The sequence below is a fragment of the Parasteatoda tepidariorum genome, chromosome 6 (genome assembly GCF_982258835.1).
Source record: "Parasteatoda tepidariorum strain Cologne lab strain chromosome 6, Ptep-v5.0, whole genome shotgun sequence".
NCBI lineage: Eukaryota > Metazoa > Arthropoda > Arachnida > Araneae > Theridiidae > Parasteatoda > Parasteatoda tepidariorum.
In genome coordinates, this window is record NC_141760.1 from 10132474 (window position 1) to 10148802 (window position 16329).

Below are 16329 nucleotides of genomic sequence, written 5' to 3' on the forward strand. Positions count from 1 at the left end.
TTATAAAAAAGAGATTTAATACAAGATAAAAGAAGTATAAAAGAATTGAAAAATGGGTTTTTGATTGATAAAAATCATATACTGCTTGTTTCTGAACAAAAACACTCAAGAATATATTTGTTAAATGCGTGCAGATATTTAATTAACCATTATAAGAAAAAAGGTTTTGGCAATATTGGTATTGAGTTTTGATTTCGTGCAAAAAGTTGTGCGTAAATTGTAAAAAAGTTAGATTGTCATATTAATATATTTTAATCTTGGGTGTTTAAAAGAATTTCTTAATCAATGGAAGGTAATTGAAATTTTTTTAAATTATTTTTTGCGTATTTAATAGTTCCTAATTAAATTACATGCACGCTTTTTCGAATAAGAGGTCAAAATTGAAATTAGTTCAAGTAGTGGATAAAATTAACATGAAGTTCTCTAAAAAAATATTAATGTTTCATGTTCTTCGCTCAAGCTATTTGACTTTGTATTCTTTTTCCATAACCTGAGCCTGAAAAACTAGTATGACCTATTGTCCCTAAAATCTTATTGCCGGTAAATGTCATTGCAATTGAAATTACTATGCATTTTCTCAACTTTATTATATTGAATTACAGTTTTACGAGAGTTGAAATTTTCCTTTGACGCGTTTTGATTTTGTAAATGTCATTATTGTTGAAGGGTATTTTCAGGCTATATTCTTTAATATAATTCAATTATCTCTTTTTATAATTTTATTGTATTGCATTTTCACTCTATGTTTTCTTTAATTTTGATGTTTCATCTTAAAGGTATTAATGCAATTTTAATTATGCTTATCTCTGTTGTAATTTTTACTTTGTTTAATTCAAATAATCTTGTATTTGTAGTAATTAACGTACCTTAGAAGGAGTGTGTTTCGTATAAAATTATGGCTAATATTGCATCGTTTTTTTTATTATTATAATAACTTCAAGTGATTGATCTTTCGTAAATTTATCTAAAAGATGCAGAAATTTTTTTTTTCGTTATTTGGCAGTTAATTCTCGGATTGTCAGAAACTTATTTTAAATACTTGTTACATAATTATGTATTAAATTTTTACTGTGATTTGGGGAGATTTCCATCTTGTGGTAGAATTATCCCTAAGTCTTGACAACTTCCGGGCAGCTTCCCCTCGAGAAACTAAGAAAAAATATCACAGAAGGGGATTAACATGAAAGGTATAACTCGTATCCACCCCCTGGGCAAGCATCTAAAAATTTTTTTAAGAAAATATTTGAAAGTTTAAAATTTATTTTGCACCTTTGCGATTGTAGTTGGTGCGACAGATCACGATACGGAAATATCCCCTGTTGAGGGGGTCGATAAGCGGACTGTATGACGAATAATTAAGGGTAAACGATAACTATTTAACAATTTATTAATGAAGCGATGAATGACGCCATTATGCAGACATCCGACTATAACAGAACAAAAAACAACAGGAGCTCTTCTTTCCTCCAAATTAAATAGATAAACGTAGCCATAACCGAGTGTGGTGCCAACATCCCCTTTGATTTATGTCCAGAGTCATTAGAAAGATTTCCATGTCCTTTCTCAAACTTAAATAATTGTCCAGTTTTGGTGACTTTAGGGAAATAGCTCGCACAAAAAATTTAAAAAAGAAAGGGAAGGAAACATTTCAGGAGTAAGGAGCTTTGCACAAATCTTGACATATTTAAAAAAAATAAAATGTTTGCATCTTCAAAATCCCTATGACGCCTTCACAATAGTTGGCGGGAATAGGTATTAATTCAGAAGCATCCCCATTTTGTGTTAAGAGAGTATTTAACTAGACAATCACTCAGCTCCACTAAAATTTAGCATCACCTAAAACCTCACTGAGCTATGTGAGATATGTACTGGTAAGTTTACTTATGGATCCACTATTCCTGGTTTGCTATTGTGCTTACGAGGTTGTAAATTGTTTGCCAACATCCACTAAAAGCACATACATGACTCTGTGGAATTTTTTGACAGACAATTAACACTGTTACTTTTGGAGAGGACTTCCACATCCCTGTTATACTCATTTTTCTTTCAAATAGAAAATCATTTGTCCATTGTTTTGAATCCTTTTATTTTCACCATAAAGTCCTGTTTGCAGAACTCGACTTGGAGATGGCGTAATTACTGTTAGTTACAAGGTTAGCTCCAAAGAAGAATGTGAGAGAGAAGATACTGAACACCGGGCTTTTAACTTCAACCTAATCTACTTAAATTTGATGCCAACAGTTTACTTCAGAATTATTAAACTTAATAAAATTAAAAATATATATTGATTTCTTAATGTGCAATGCAACAGCTGGTCTCCTTGCAAGCCATCACACTATTATCAATCGAGGTAGAAACAAATGTCTCCTAAGTAAACAAATTCTTAAATGTAACAAATAATGTAAGTTAGCCAATGCTGTTGTTAATCAATTAACATTACAACTCTTAAGGTTATTTTTTATTATGTTGACATTCTATCATTACAACAAAAGTTATTCAGAAGGTTTTTTTGTTTATTGTAAACATAGCATTTATGTATCTCATTTAACTTAATTGATTAGGTAAAAGTAGATAAGCTTGATACTAATACAAAGTTTAGATTTTTGACTACTTCAATGCATGTTTTATTATTAAATAAGACTGAGTCATAACTAAATTATTTTTTCATTTATATAATTCATCTATACTGTATTAATCATTGTGTGTTCATTATTTTTCAACAGACGTTCAAAGTTGGTGGGAAGTGCCTGCTATTACACATTTCTGCTCAGTTTTTCGGGCAGCATTTAATCTAATATACTTTGATGTTGAGGTAAGTGTCTGTTGCCATTTTTTAATATATTTAAAGTAATTTATATTATTTTTATTAGTCAAATTATGTCATTCCATTTTTTTTCCTCAGGAACTTGAAGCAGCTATTCTTAACATGCAGGATCCAGAAATATCAATATCACTGGATCAATTGATTACTAAACTTTTGGAAGGTTGCTATGATGAAGGAGAAGTGAAGTAAATATAACTTCAAAGATTTAAGCAAAAGATTAATTTATTTGCTCGTTTGTGTAAATTGTTTGTTTCTTTATAAAAGAAAACTAAAACTACTAGGCAGTAAATAATGCTAAAATTTTGCATGAGCCCACAATATTTTTATAGCTTAAGATACTAAAAACATGATACTTTGCACAGGGAATATTTTAGTCCTAAAGTTACGAGCATTAATAGAATTTTTACTTGCATTTCTTTTTTAAACGGAAATATTAAGAATTTTTAAAATGCTAATTTATGTAGGTTATATAAAGAACTTTTTGGTCATCGAAACTTTATGAAAATGTACAAAATGCAAACATATTTATTGCAAAGTAGTAATACTAACTAAAAATTTATTAAAAATGTCAGAAATTTTCAGTTTTAACACTTGATGTTTGTGTATACTACCCTTTTGCAGCATTAAAATACCATATGTCAATTACAGCTCTAATGCCAGATTGTTAATCTGCACTTAAACTCTTACATTAGTGTCAAGCATTGTTACTGTAGAGCAGAGGTTGCCAAAGTGGTCTATATAGACCCCCAGGGATCTATTTAACAAAAGCGGGGGTCGATCTGAGACAGGGGGGCGAATGGGGGTCGATCCGAATCGGAAGGATCGATTGTGGGTCGGAAAAAAAAAAACAGTTCTCAATACGCAAATCACACATACCTCATTAAGTATGTAAAATTTGTGAATTTTTTTTATAATTGACTCGATATCAGTTTCTTTATAAAACATAAATTAATAAACGTATATTTATTGGGGTGAAACAAGTATTTACGATCTGAGACAGGGGGGCGAATGGGGGTCGATCCGAATCGGAAGGATCGATTGTGGGTCGGGAAAAAAGAAACAGTTCTCAATACGCAAATCACACATACCTCATTAAGTATGTAAAATTTGTGAATTTTTTTTATAATTGACTCAATATCAGTTTCTTTATAAAACATAAATTAATAAACGTGTATTTATTGGGGTGAAACAAGTATTTACGTACCACCGAGCAGTGGCACGAACTCAGCGCAGTTTATAAGTCATATGCATATGTGCGCTTGTCCAAATGTCACGTGTGGCGAGCATTGACGTTACAAATGCAAATATCATACGTAGTTTCAGCTATCTTTGCAGACTGTGTTGAATATTTGCAATGTCATTATTAAAACTTTTATAGCTTTAGATAATTAGTTATTGTTTCGATAAAACCATTCGTTTAGTTTAGATATCAATTTTAATTATCAATGCATAAAAAAGAATGTAAGCATTATTAATATGGATTAGTACAGCCCGCGACAAAACTATAGCACACTTTGTGTTTTTTTACGAAAATTACAAAATTGACCAATTTTGACGAAAATTTAAATTGACCAATTTTGAACCCAATATAGCGAACCTTGCAAAAAACACCAGGCACACCCATCTCATTGATCAAGAAGTAGTAAATCTTTCGTTACTTTACTTAGTATGTCTACTTATGCATAATTACTTATTATTTAATAATAAGGTATTTAGATTTCAATGTTAATATATTTTTCATAAAACTATTGTTACACAATGTACTATTACTTTAATAAATGTTTAAAATCATAAAATAAATGTACAAACACAGTATCTAATAGAGTTTTATTTTAATTAACAGAAAGTTACTTTTGTGGGGGTCGATGGAGATTTCGAAAAATTATATAGGGGTCGATGATCAAAAAAGTTTGGCGACCCCTGCTCTAGAGCATAAGTTCCAAGTTTAGGTACTATTGCCCCCTTGTGGGCATTGAATACTTCCAGGGAGGTGTAAGGTTTATTGAAAGGATGTGGTAAAATTTAATTTAAGTATCAAAACTACTTCAAAATTAATAATTTTAATTGGTAGTGAATAACCAATGCATATTTAGCTCCGAGTTATAAAAGTAGTCATTTAATTCATCAATTTATTGAGTTATTAACTGATTTTAATGTAATTCATTGTTTACTGTTCTAAACAAAAAAAATTGTTCTGCTAGGTAGTTTGAGATGACTTTTTGTTTTTTAGAATACAAACTCATTTTTGTTGAATTTTTAACAAATTATTTTAATATTTTTTTATATTTATTGTAAGCATAAAGTTACAATTGTTTGGGATCCTTTTTTACATAGACTACTTTCATAATTTTTTTTTTTTAAAAGTTCAAATGTAGAATCCTTTGTCCTTAGGAATTTTCAATAAATTTTTCATCATATATAAGCTTCCACATTTATTTAGTTAAAACTTATAATGGTATTGTAGGCATGCGTTCTTATTGGTTTTTGAAGCTCTGTCACTTTATTTTGAAGACTCAAAATTCAGTTTAATTTTTATTTGCAGAAGTTTCAACTGGGAAGAAAAATTGAAAGAGTTATTTGATGGTAATTTGGATGAAGAGGAGAACATTCTAAATAATTCTTCCTTCCATTCACTGACCCCTCGCTTAAAGGTCGAAGTATTGTTTAAACTCTGTCACATTCGACTGGATGTTGCAGCTGCTGAAGACTTAATTAAGGTAATTTATTTTCACGCAATCTCAAAATAATCTTATATTTTCTAATAATTTTTGCAAATTTTATTGTGGGTGCTTTTTTTGGATGGTGTTTTCAATATAAATGTAAACAACTACAATACCACTAAAATTTTTTTACCTGATGTACTTCCGGTTAGAAAGTAAACAGCTTCTTACTACAGCTCATTCTGCAAGGCGATATTTTCAAACAGATAGTTTTGTTTTTAATAAAAGAAATAAATTATCTAATTTCTGTGCTCAAATCTTCTGTATTTCATAAGATATTAAGTAATTCTGGTGAGTTTGAGGTGAAAATTTGTTTTAATTATTTAGAGATGTCTTGTTAAAGAAGGTGACATGGTTGTTAGGCTTAGAAAGAACTCTCTTTTTTGGCAGTTCTGATTTGGCCTTTTTTTTACTTGTTTATTACTGTTTATTCTTGGTCCAAGCTGTGCACCATCATACATTAGTGTCAACGTATTGTTCCAACAGCGAGATTAAGTTTTTACAAATTGTCATTTAGTAACTTTGAAGTTGATATATTGTTAACAATGTAAGAAGTGTTTCATATTGATTCTTTTTTCAAATAACAATTCTTATATATTGAAATGTCTTCAAGTGATGATTATTTTAAACACAATTTATCGGATAACAAATGCGTGTATGCAAGAAGTACTATTCAAGAGTGTCTTAAAACATAATGATCTCGTTGTGAGCCAAATGGCTTCAAAACATACTAAAAACAATAATTATATCCCAGAAGTATAGACAGTCAAGAGCTTGCAGCACTCCCTAGTGTAGAAAACACCATCCATTCTGGATGTAGCTCAAAATAAGTGCTGAAAAAAATGGGTACAGTTCAAAGTCTCTATTTAAGAAAATAGGCATAGAATTTTATTCCATTTTTCCAACTTCTCTTATGAATTTTTTTTTTAAATTAATGAACTAACATATTCAAATAAATTCATAATGTTATTCCTTTTGCCTGAATTAATTAGTACATTTTATGAAATTAATTTTTTTGAAAAGATATTAAAAGTCAATAGTTCTCTTTCTACAAGGTTGTTATGGGCCATATAAATTTATAATATTGAATTGGCATTTTATGAGTTTAGATTTTTTAAAAGCACTTTATCTCTTTTGTGTTCTGAATGCAAAGAAATTATGTGAAAAATTGTACCTGTAATATATCCAGCCACTTTGACAGATGTATGTAACGATTATGAGTAGTGTTTAAAAAAGCAGGTACTACGAGGTTGAGGTAGGTAGGTTTAGTTGTTTAATTTAAGTTGACGATTGAAGGGGTGCGTATTTCGCATATTTCGTTATGTTCATTTTCTTAACACACTTTTTGAGCTGTGTTCATTTTCTGAAGTAATCATTTTGAGCCTAGTTCAAAATAAAAAGTTCCCCTTCATAATATTACTCTTAACTCTAACTTGAGGTTAATTCTTAAATTCAAAAATTTTCCTCTTTTTTTTTTTTTTTTTTAAACTTATGTTTCTGAGATTTTTTGATGACATTAATTAACCACACCACCCAAACTGTTCTATCTTGCTCTTTACAAAGTCTATAAAAAATACTCAAAATCAATTTTCATTTTGTAATCAGATGCAGGCCTTTCTGATTTTTGTTGCATGGCTTATTAGAGAGTCATTCACTAAAAAACCTCAATTTAAATTCTGTGTAAATTAAACTGAGATTTGTATGGTCAGTTTTTCTTTGTTGGTCTTGGCAAATTTACATATTTCAATTGTTTTATTTTTAAATAGTTGTAATTTAATCTTATTTAAGTAGACAAAATAACTTGAATCTTTTTCAGATGCTATATTTTTTGAGCAGTTGATATTTTAACATCATTCAGTGCTCTTGTTAAAAGTTTAAGAAACTTGATGTTAATTCTTATTATAAAGCATAAAAGTGAATACTTCTGCTACCGTAAAGTAGAATTTAAGCAAGGCTGGGATAGCCTGGTTCTTTGGGCATTAGACCCATGTCCAAGAGGTCGTGAGTTTGATCTACACCGGCCGAATACTCACTGTGTAGTAAAGGGTGATTGGGACATGTTAAATCTGTCGGGTCACAAAGTCCTCCACGTTCCCGTCACAAATCAATACTTCTGTGGGTTCTGAATGGGGATTGATATTTCTCTGGTCAAAATTATGATCTGTGATGAATGAATCGGTCCGCTCTATAAACAGGCTGTGACGTGTGTGTGGCTGAAGTCTGATTCTTAGCCATAGATGGTGCCACTAGGAAATGAGAAACACACCTTTTGCCTTAAATTTTCTTGGTTTCACCAAGCAGACTTGCTAGCATTGGCATGTGGCATTAGAAACAACGGAATTTAAGAAACCATCTTGAGTAATAAATTTGCTGCATACAAAATAGGCTTTTTGATTTGTTGTAAAATTCTTCCTTTCTGATTTTTTTCTTTTATTTCATATCTTTTGTTAATAAAGTAATAAAACAAAAAGATTAGTTAATACATTTGCTGCACACAAAATTGTGTTTTTTTCTTTCAAAATTTTCCGTTTATCTCATATTCTTTTTCCTATTTTTAGCTAGCTTGTGCCTGTTAACTTCAAATGCTTATGTAACTTAGAAATAACTTGGAATCCTAGTAAAGGTGCTTAATTGTAGTGTAAATAATTAAAACTATGCCTCTGAATTAATTTTGTTTTTGTATTTGAAGGACATTCCGGCTGAGCATATGCAGGCAAAATGTATTGGTCAAGACAGTGAAAAATATTCCTATTGGTATTTCAGTGATGAGCGCCTCTATAAAGAAAGTCTAAATGCTGCGTAAGTATTATTAGTTGCTGCAATGTTAGTAATGTTATTTTTCAGTAATGATCTTGCCTTAATTCATTTATTTAATGAAATGTGAGTAAGCATACATATCAGAAACAATATTTAATATGCTGTTATGTAAAAAGCTAATATTGCTTTCATGCAATTCAAAATTAAAGTAATATTGGTTTTCATAATAGGTGATTAATAAAAATTTTATCAACTTTCTTATGCTAGAAATATAACTTATTGTAGAAGTTTTGAAAAATTATGAAAAAGCAAGGATTTTGCGAAATCAGGATTTAGGTTTGTTTTGATTTTTTCCCCCTTTAACAAAGTGGAATCACCCCCTTATTCAGATTTTTTAAGCATTATGAACTTAAAAACTTTCATTTACTTATCTGAATATATGATTACTTTTATATTTGCCATGATAGATTAAACATACATATATTGACAGTTAGTAAATTGACTTTTAGTGTTTTTCTAAGCTAGTTTAATTTTCCTAAAATTTATATTAACTTTTTTACACGTGAGGCTTAATAAAATATTTGATTCCTGTCGAAATCACATAAAAAAAACTGAGTGTGACCAAATGCTAATAAAAAAGCCATACAATTACTTATAGTTAGCAATTTTGTAACTATTTTATTTATAAAAGAGACGATTTTTTTCTTGTTTTTTTAAAAAAAAAAACAATTATAAAAATTTTGAAATAAGTTTAATACAATTAAAAAAGAATGTAGGATTGTGTTACTAATTTACTACCATTACCTTAAAAAATTACATTGAGTTACTAGTGTAATTCATCAAAGGGTTGCAGACCCCCTCTACTAAAATGCATCTTTAGCCTTGCATCCCAATATCACCACGACCTATAAATCTACAGTAGAATTTTGATAATATTTCTCAAAGTTAAAACACAAAGTTTTACAGATTTTTTAAAGTTCTTTAAATGTTGGGAATCTCTTAAATCTATATTATTTTACTGAATTTACAAGCTATGTCGTAATTTTAGTTCAATTTTAACTTAATTTAGTTATAACATAATTTCGATATTTAAAAATGTTGAAAATAAATTATCAAATTTCATTTTAATTTACAGAGCATTTACTGATGTCAGTTATAGCTTACAATGAACTATGCCTTACTAAAAGTGAACACAGATCATTGTAATTTATAACTGCCAATATGATTAAAAATGCATGTAAAAATTTTTCCTACAATATTGTCTTCTTAAAAGTAGACTATTACAATATATTATATTCATTCATCAATATTATAATAAATAATGCTTTATATTCATTTTTACAACATTGCAATAATCGATAAGAATAATAATTTACAAAATATTAATTATTGTCAGCTATAGTTTACAATGAACTATGTTGTAATAAAAGTAGACATAGGTCATTGAAAGTCAATAAGATTGGAAATGAATGTAGAGCTTATTACAATAATGTCTTCCTAAAAGTTGATAGTTTTACAATAACCAATATTAATTAATATTGATTTTAAACGTAGTACAATAATCAACCATACATAATATTCATTTTCAGAATATTACAATAATCAACTATACATTATATCCTTATAATTCTATTCACTGCTTAAAATGTTAAAAATATTTTAATTTTAAAAATATTTCAATAATCAACCATACATTATAACCTTATGGTTCTATTCACTATTTAAAATATATATTCAGAACAATTTATGCTTCCTATTTTTTCTTAAAGCCATTTTATTATGTTTTTATATTTATGTTAATAGGAAGCAGAATTCTGTGTCAAAGAAAAAGAAAGTTGAAAATGTTCCTGTAAAAAAGTAAGTGTTTTGTTATTTTTTTTCTTTTTACTCTCTATTTAATTGATTATTTGCTTGCTTATTTTTTATTTTACTTTCTAGTTTTGAAAAATATTTAATCATGATGCTATTTTAAACTGAATTTTATTCTTAATTCCAAAGTATAATTTTGTTTTAAATAAATTAAAAGCACTGAAGTGAAAACTCTTTGTGATTGCTTTGTGACTTTAAGACTAACTTCATTCAGTCTTTACTTGATTAATTTAAATTGGTAACAAGTTTACCCATCCAGTTAAAATAATTGTTATGCATATTTCAGTGGCAGCAGACGCCAAGGTGCTCGGAATATAAAACCTGTTGTTGTTCCTCCTAGTGATATCCCCTGGTCAATAGTGTGTTTTAATTTGAATGATTGGGAAAAACTGGCTCAGAAGTTTTCAAAGAGCAAAAATGCAAGTGAAAAGGAATTAGCTAAAGAAATTAAGACACATTATCTTGAGAACATCACAAAAATTGTTAATGAAAAGGTAAGTGTTGTGTGATTTATTTTTTATAATTTATCTATTTAGAAGAAGATTATTCAAAGAAATTAAGAATGGACCTGCTAAAGATAGTTCAATTATGTAGATTATCATTTTTTACTCTATTTTCATTAACAAACTCTAAAAGTTTTTCTTATTTTGTTAAATAGTAATGCTATGTACTATTTTATCTATTTTTATGTGATTATTTAATGAATATCTTTGGATAAAATAGGTATTAGGATATTTTATTTTAAAACTCATTTTTACATTTGTCCCAGATAACGATACTCCTTCATTGCTTTTTCTTATAAGCCATTTGCAAAAAAACAAGTAGTTATAAATCAGTGTTTCCCAACCGTTTGTTGCTCACCACCCCCGTGCAGACGTTGGCTGACATTTATCGCCCCTTTTTTCTTCTTGCTTGAAAAAAAAAACCATACATTGTTGCAAGTGAGCGTCAATAAATTTGAATTTTATCTGAATTTAATTTAAATTAAAATGTAAATCATGAAGCAATTTTGTCCAGTCACTGTGGAAAATCTTTTTTAAAAAAATGTGCATGCCTTCAATTTTTTTTTATTTTTTAAAAGAGGTGATGTTTGAAGCAAAATAATTGAAACTAGAGTAAATTTATTATTTTTTTAATAGTGTAATCTGGAAAAATTGAAAACGTTAACAACTAAAATGGGAGAAAAAATTAATATTTTGAAAGTTCTTCAATTTTACCTCTTCAATGACTGCCTTATGCTTGGTGGATTTCAGTTAAAGCCTGACTATCAGGCTTTATGTTCATCAGATTTATTCTTAGGTTTCCTTCGAAGCAAATGTTCAGCCTACTTCTTTGTTTTGTGAGAAGCTTTACGATTGAATTAAATCTTCTTTTTACTAAATATGTTGACAGGACCCAGATGAGGAGTGATTCGTTGGCTTTATTTAAAATAGTGCATGTTTTAATGTATGTTGATCTTACAGATCTATTGTCTAAAAAAATTTATTTTCTAGACTTGTCGACGTCCTGATGATTCCTAATATGCAGGGATAAGATTTTTCCACTTTTTAGCAGATTTCAACTTTGCTCTCTTTTGTCTCTCGAATTTCAGTCTTTTTATCAAAAACTCCGATTATCTAAAATTTTGACTTTTTTTAAAAATAAATATTCCTCATTTTCAGAAAACTCGGCTGTTGAACTAAAATAATTATATTTATTTCCGATTTTCACAGATAAGGGGAAAATTCAAACTACATAGCTGCCAACCCTTCCTCATTTTTACTTATTTTAGCTATTTTCTCTGCTTTTATGCGCAGAAGATTTTCCGCATTTTTCCCCGCCCGTCAGATAGCTTGTATTTTCGTAATTAAGACGTTGCTGCTTCAAACGAGCCTTTTAGAAGCCACGAGCCCGGAATCTGCTAATATTTCAATTCTTATTCCTGCGATTTTAATATCAAACATAGCTTTTCGTATTTACGTGATTTATAACTTGTGCTCTGCATTTCTTATTCACGCGATTTGAATATCGTACATTGCGATTCTTATTTACGAGATTTAAAAATCCAATATCTCAATTTGTATTTATATTACAATTTGTATTTATTTTTGAAAAGTTAAAAGTGCTGGCAATATTTGTATTAATTTTCTGGAAAATTACCCTATAATTATTTGCTTTAACTTTTTAAGCTTGATTAAAATTGCATTTAAAATTTTAATAAGATTTAATGTTAGGAAGATTTTAATATTGTATTTCTGATTCGAAGTGCCTAACAAAGTGTGTTTTGTTTCAGGAGCGACTTTTGAGGAAGAGGTTGTTAGAATTAGCTCCAAAGCGGACTTCTTCCAGAATCTGTAAAGTGCAGGCTGCAAAGAAACTGGAAGTATGTTCAGATTATAATTTTTTTCTACAGTTTTTTGTTTGATTTATTAGTTTTCTATATTGGTAACATCAATGCTTTTAATAATTTCTTAAACACTTTCTGAATCAAATGACTTAAATTTGGCCACTATATTAGAATGAAAGGTTCAGTGCAGATGTTTTATTGGGTGTTAAAATAACGTGTGCACGGAACTAAAGAGACTTTATGAATTGGAATAATGGAAGTCTTTATAATAAAGAAATTGTACTCAGGAATGTAAACTCTATTTGCACATTATCAAGTGTTTCAATATATTATTAGGCTTTTTTATGTGACCCATCTTCTGAAACTTACCAAGTTTTATTTTTTATCTCCAGTGCTATTTTAGTAAACAATAAATTTTTTTTAAAAATTATGAACAATTCTAATGGACAACATACAATGACAGTTTTCTTAACATATGGATAATGAACATTTTTGAAAACCAACTTCTATCCACCTTAAGCTTGTAATAAAATTAGTACTGAAAATTTTTAATAGAAATCATAAAAATGTTTTTGTTTAATATCATTAAAATTTTAGGCGTGATGATTTTGGTTTCATTCTTTTGATTTAAATTTTAAATGCATGTAAATATGTGAATTTTTAAATTATATAAATTTTAATCAGAACAATTTGTGAATTTTTTTTCACTTTCGTTCCGAAAATCTGAGGGAATTTAAATTTGTCTATAGAGTGGCTACCTTATTTTTTATTACAATTTAAACTATTGATAGATTTCTTATGTGTATGGCCATTAAAAGGTTAAAGAGAAAGTGCTTCTAGAGTGAAATTTCAAAAATAGAAAAAAGGACATTTTAAATTTATAAGAAAATTGTTTTATGGCCATCATTATAAGAGTTATAAGTAACTTTATTTTAAAGGAACAAATGGCTGCTGAAGCTGAAGAGGAGAGGAAGAGGGAAAAAGAAAAAGAACTTTCCAAACAAGCTGCTTTAAGAAAGATTCAGGAAAAAGAAGACAGAAGAAAAAGGGCAGAAGAAAGAAGTAAAATTATTGAAGGTATACATTCACATATTTTATCAGTTTTTTTTTTTTAAAACCATTTCTTTGTCTGTGCAGGAACAGGGAAAGCTGGAAGAATAAGTAAAATGTCAGGGAAAATGTGAGAATTCAATTAAAAAAAGCAATTGAAAATTAGGGAAAATAAATTCATTAGAGTTTAAGATGCTTAAAAATATCTTAGGAGCAAAATTAGGAAATTTTGCTACTGACCAGTTGTAGCATTTTAAGCAGTGGCCACTTTTTCAAAAAAATTTGGAAATATGTTAGGTGTAGCAATATGGGGAAATTTTGACACTGACCAGTTGTAGCATTTTCAACATTGGCCACTTTTTCAAAAAAATTTGGAAATTTATTAGGAGTAACAAAAGGGGAAATTTTGCTACTGACTGTGGGGATAGTAGTCATCGGCAATATCAACCTTCATCTATGAAAAAGTACCCCAACATAGAATCAAGTTAACATGTCTTACATACTAGTGAATTGGATTTGTATTTTTGTAGTGGTAGATACACTACACTGGCTAGTTGTAGCATTTTTAACATTAGTCACTTTTTCAAAAATTAAGATTTCAAATGATTTAAAAAAAAAAAAAGAATCTTGATCATAGTAACGTAAGGCAATTCTTTTGAAGCATTTCTCAAAATGTGTTTCCTTTCTAAAATGAAGAAAAATGTTAAGAAACAAGCAGGAATTAAAATAATTTTCCGTATATTACTTCATAATTATCTTATAATAATTCAATATTTATTTTTAAAAAAAATGAAATGCACATGATGTGAGTTTTCAACGAAAAAAGTGATGATTTGCAGACAATTTTTTAATCTTCATAATCATTTGTTATATTAATTTGCCCTGTGGTCACTGGTAACCTGTAATTTTGTCCTATATCTTGTGATAATTTTTATTTAAAAAAAAATCATGTTTATTATTTTTTTAGTGGCACATATAAATGTTATTTTATGTATAAGAATGACATAGCTGCATTACAGTATACCCTCGATATCTCAGAAACCTTGCTTTATAAGAAAAATATTTTTCCCCTTGCCATTACATATCCACCTAATGTTAATTTTAATTCCTGTATCAAAGGGTTTTTTCTTAAAACCTTGCTATGTTGAATTTTTTTCAAAATAGTAAATGAATTTTTAACAATCACAATGTAAGTTCATTGTTTTCTATTAAATGCAAAATTATTTTTTTATAAACTAATTTATAAACTATTTTATTTCAAAACTTTAGTTGTTATACTTTATTTAGTTGTTATACTTTAAAATTTCTCTCAAATCTTAAAAATTACTTACATTTTAAAGAATTCTAATTTAAATGAACGTTTTTCGGAAAGCAATAATTATCTAAATAAAATAACTATTTATTTAAACCATTGACATGCTATTAAAATTTCAGTGTTTTGAAATTTCATAATTTTTAAACAAAGTAAAAGAAAAAACTATTTTTAAAAAATAGATTATGCATTAAGACGAGCCGCAGAAACATTTTATTTTACCTTTTAGAATATACAAAGAATATACAAGCATGTTAAAGCCTATTTTCCTGTTCCACCAGTATTTCTAGTTGTAAGCAAAAAGTTGTATATGACATTTATTTTCTTATAAACAAAATCTCACTTACAATGTTAAAAAAAAAGTGAATTTTAAACTATAATATTAGTAAATAACTTTTGATCTAATGATCAGACTTTTTATATACTGGGATTCAATCTTAATGATTTGAGGGTCACACACACACAATTGTTTGTATGAGGGATATGTCTAACCTTAACATGTTTACTGCTATCCAAGTACAAGTGGTTATATTGTATATATTGAAAAGTGATTATCGATGAAGTTAAATGTCTATATTTAGCAACCATTTTAGTTTTTAAAAAGCTCATATAAATTTTTTTAAAATTATCAACGTGTTATTGTTGCTAAAGAATATGTTTTCTGCAAAAATAGTTGGATGATAATATGCGTCTGTTGTATCGACACAAACTGTTAGCAAAGAATTTTGTCTCTTGCCGGCACACATCTGCAACAAAAGTGTTGAATATGCTAATTAATTTGTGCAGATGATATTTTAAGTTATGAAATCAAAGATATAAGTGTAATATATATTTCTTAACGGCAGATTTGGATTTCTAAATCTTGAAACAGGGGGGACGTAGCTGTAATCTGGAAAATACGATCCCATTAACTGAGACAGGAGAATATTACTTTCACTTTTTTTTTGTATTTCGCCATGTCTCATAAACTTGTTACGCAAATCAAAAAAAAAATTTTTTTTGCATATAAATATACAGCTGTTTACTCAAAGTTAATTTCCATATAAAATAATTTTTAATAATTATTTTATTTTTGGCATAGTTGCAAATCTTTTGAATTGTAATGCATGCATATTTTTACTCCTTGTTAAAGTATGTAATTTTAAATGATAAAATACAAAATTTGAGTGAAATTAATAAAATATTTCATAAGTTACCAAATTTTAAAAAATCGTAAGTATAAAAATTTTATAATTCAAAAATTGTTACCGATTTTGTATACATTTTGTAATTTGTTGGTTAAAATTAAAAACTTTGAAATGATATAAAAATTTTCACACCTTATTATTCAAAAATTTTTCACCATTGTTGCAAATAATTAAAAATAAGAAAAAAAATTATTTAAAACAATTTTTAACATGAAGTTATTTTGTAGAAGCAAATTTTATAATTTTATGCAAAAATTTTCAAGATGTTGCAAAATATAGGTGTT

General features: G+C 28.1%; 1 protein-coding gene across 1 annotated transcript in view; it reads left to right on the forward strand.

The window, feature by feature from the left end:
• Positions 1-151: 151 nt before the first annotated feature.
• The window catches only part of LOC107451731 (uncharacterized), a 27984-nt gene continuing 11806 nt past the window's right edge, over positions 152-16329 (forward strand). The window contains exons 1-9 of the mRNA XM_043054843.3: positions 152-292; positions 2724-2812; positions 2903-3009; positions 5367-5541; positions 8234-8343; positions 10105-10158; positions 10457-10664; positions 12443-12532; positions 13435-13573. Coding sequence (XP_042910777.2) covers positions 286-292; positions 2724-2812; positions 2903-3009; positions 5367-5541; positions 8234-8343; positions 10105-10158; positions 10457-10664; positions 12443-12532; positions 13435-13573 — 979 coding nt within the window. The 5' untranslated portion in view covers positions 152-285. The remainder of the gene's footprint in view (positions 293-2723; positions 2813-2902; positions 3010-5366; positions 5542-8233; positions 8344-10104; positions 10159-10456; positions 10665-12442; positions 12533-13434; positions 13574-16329) is intronic.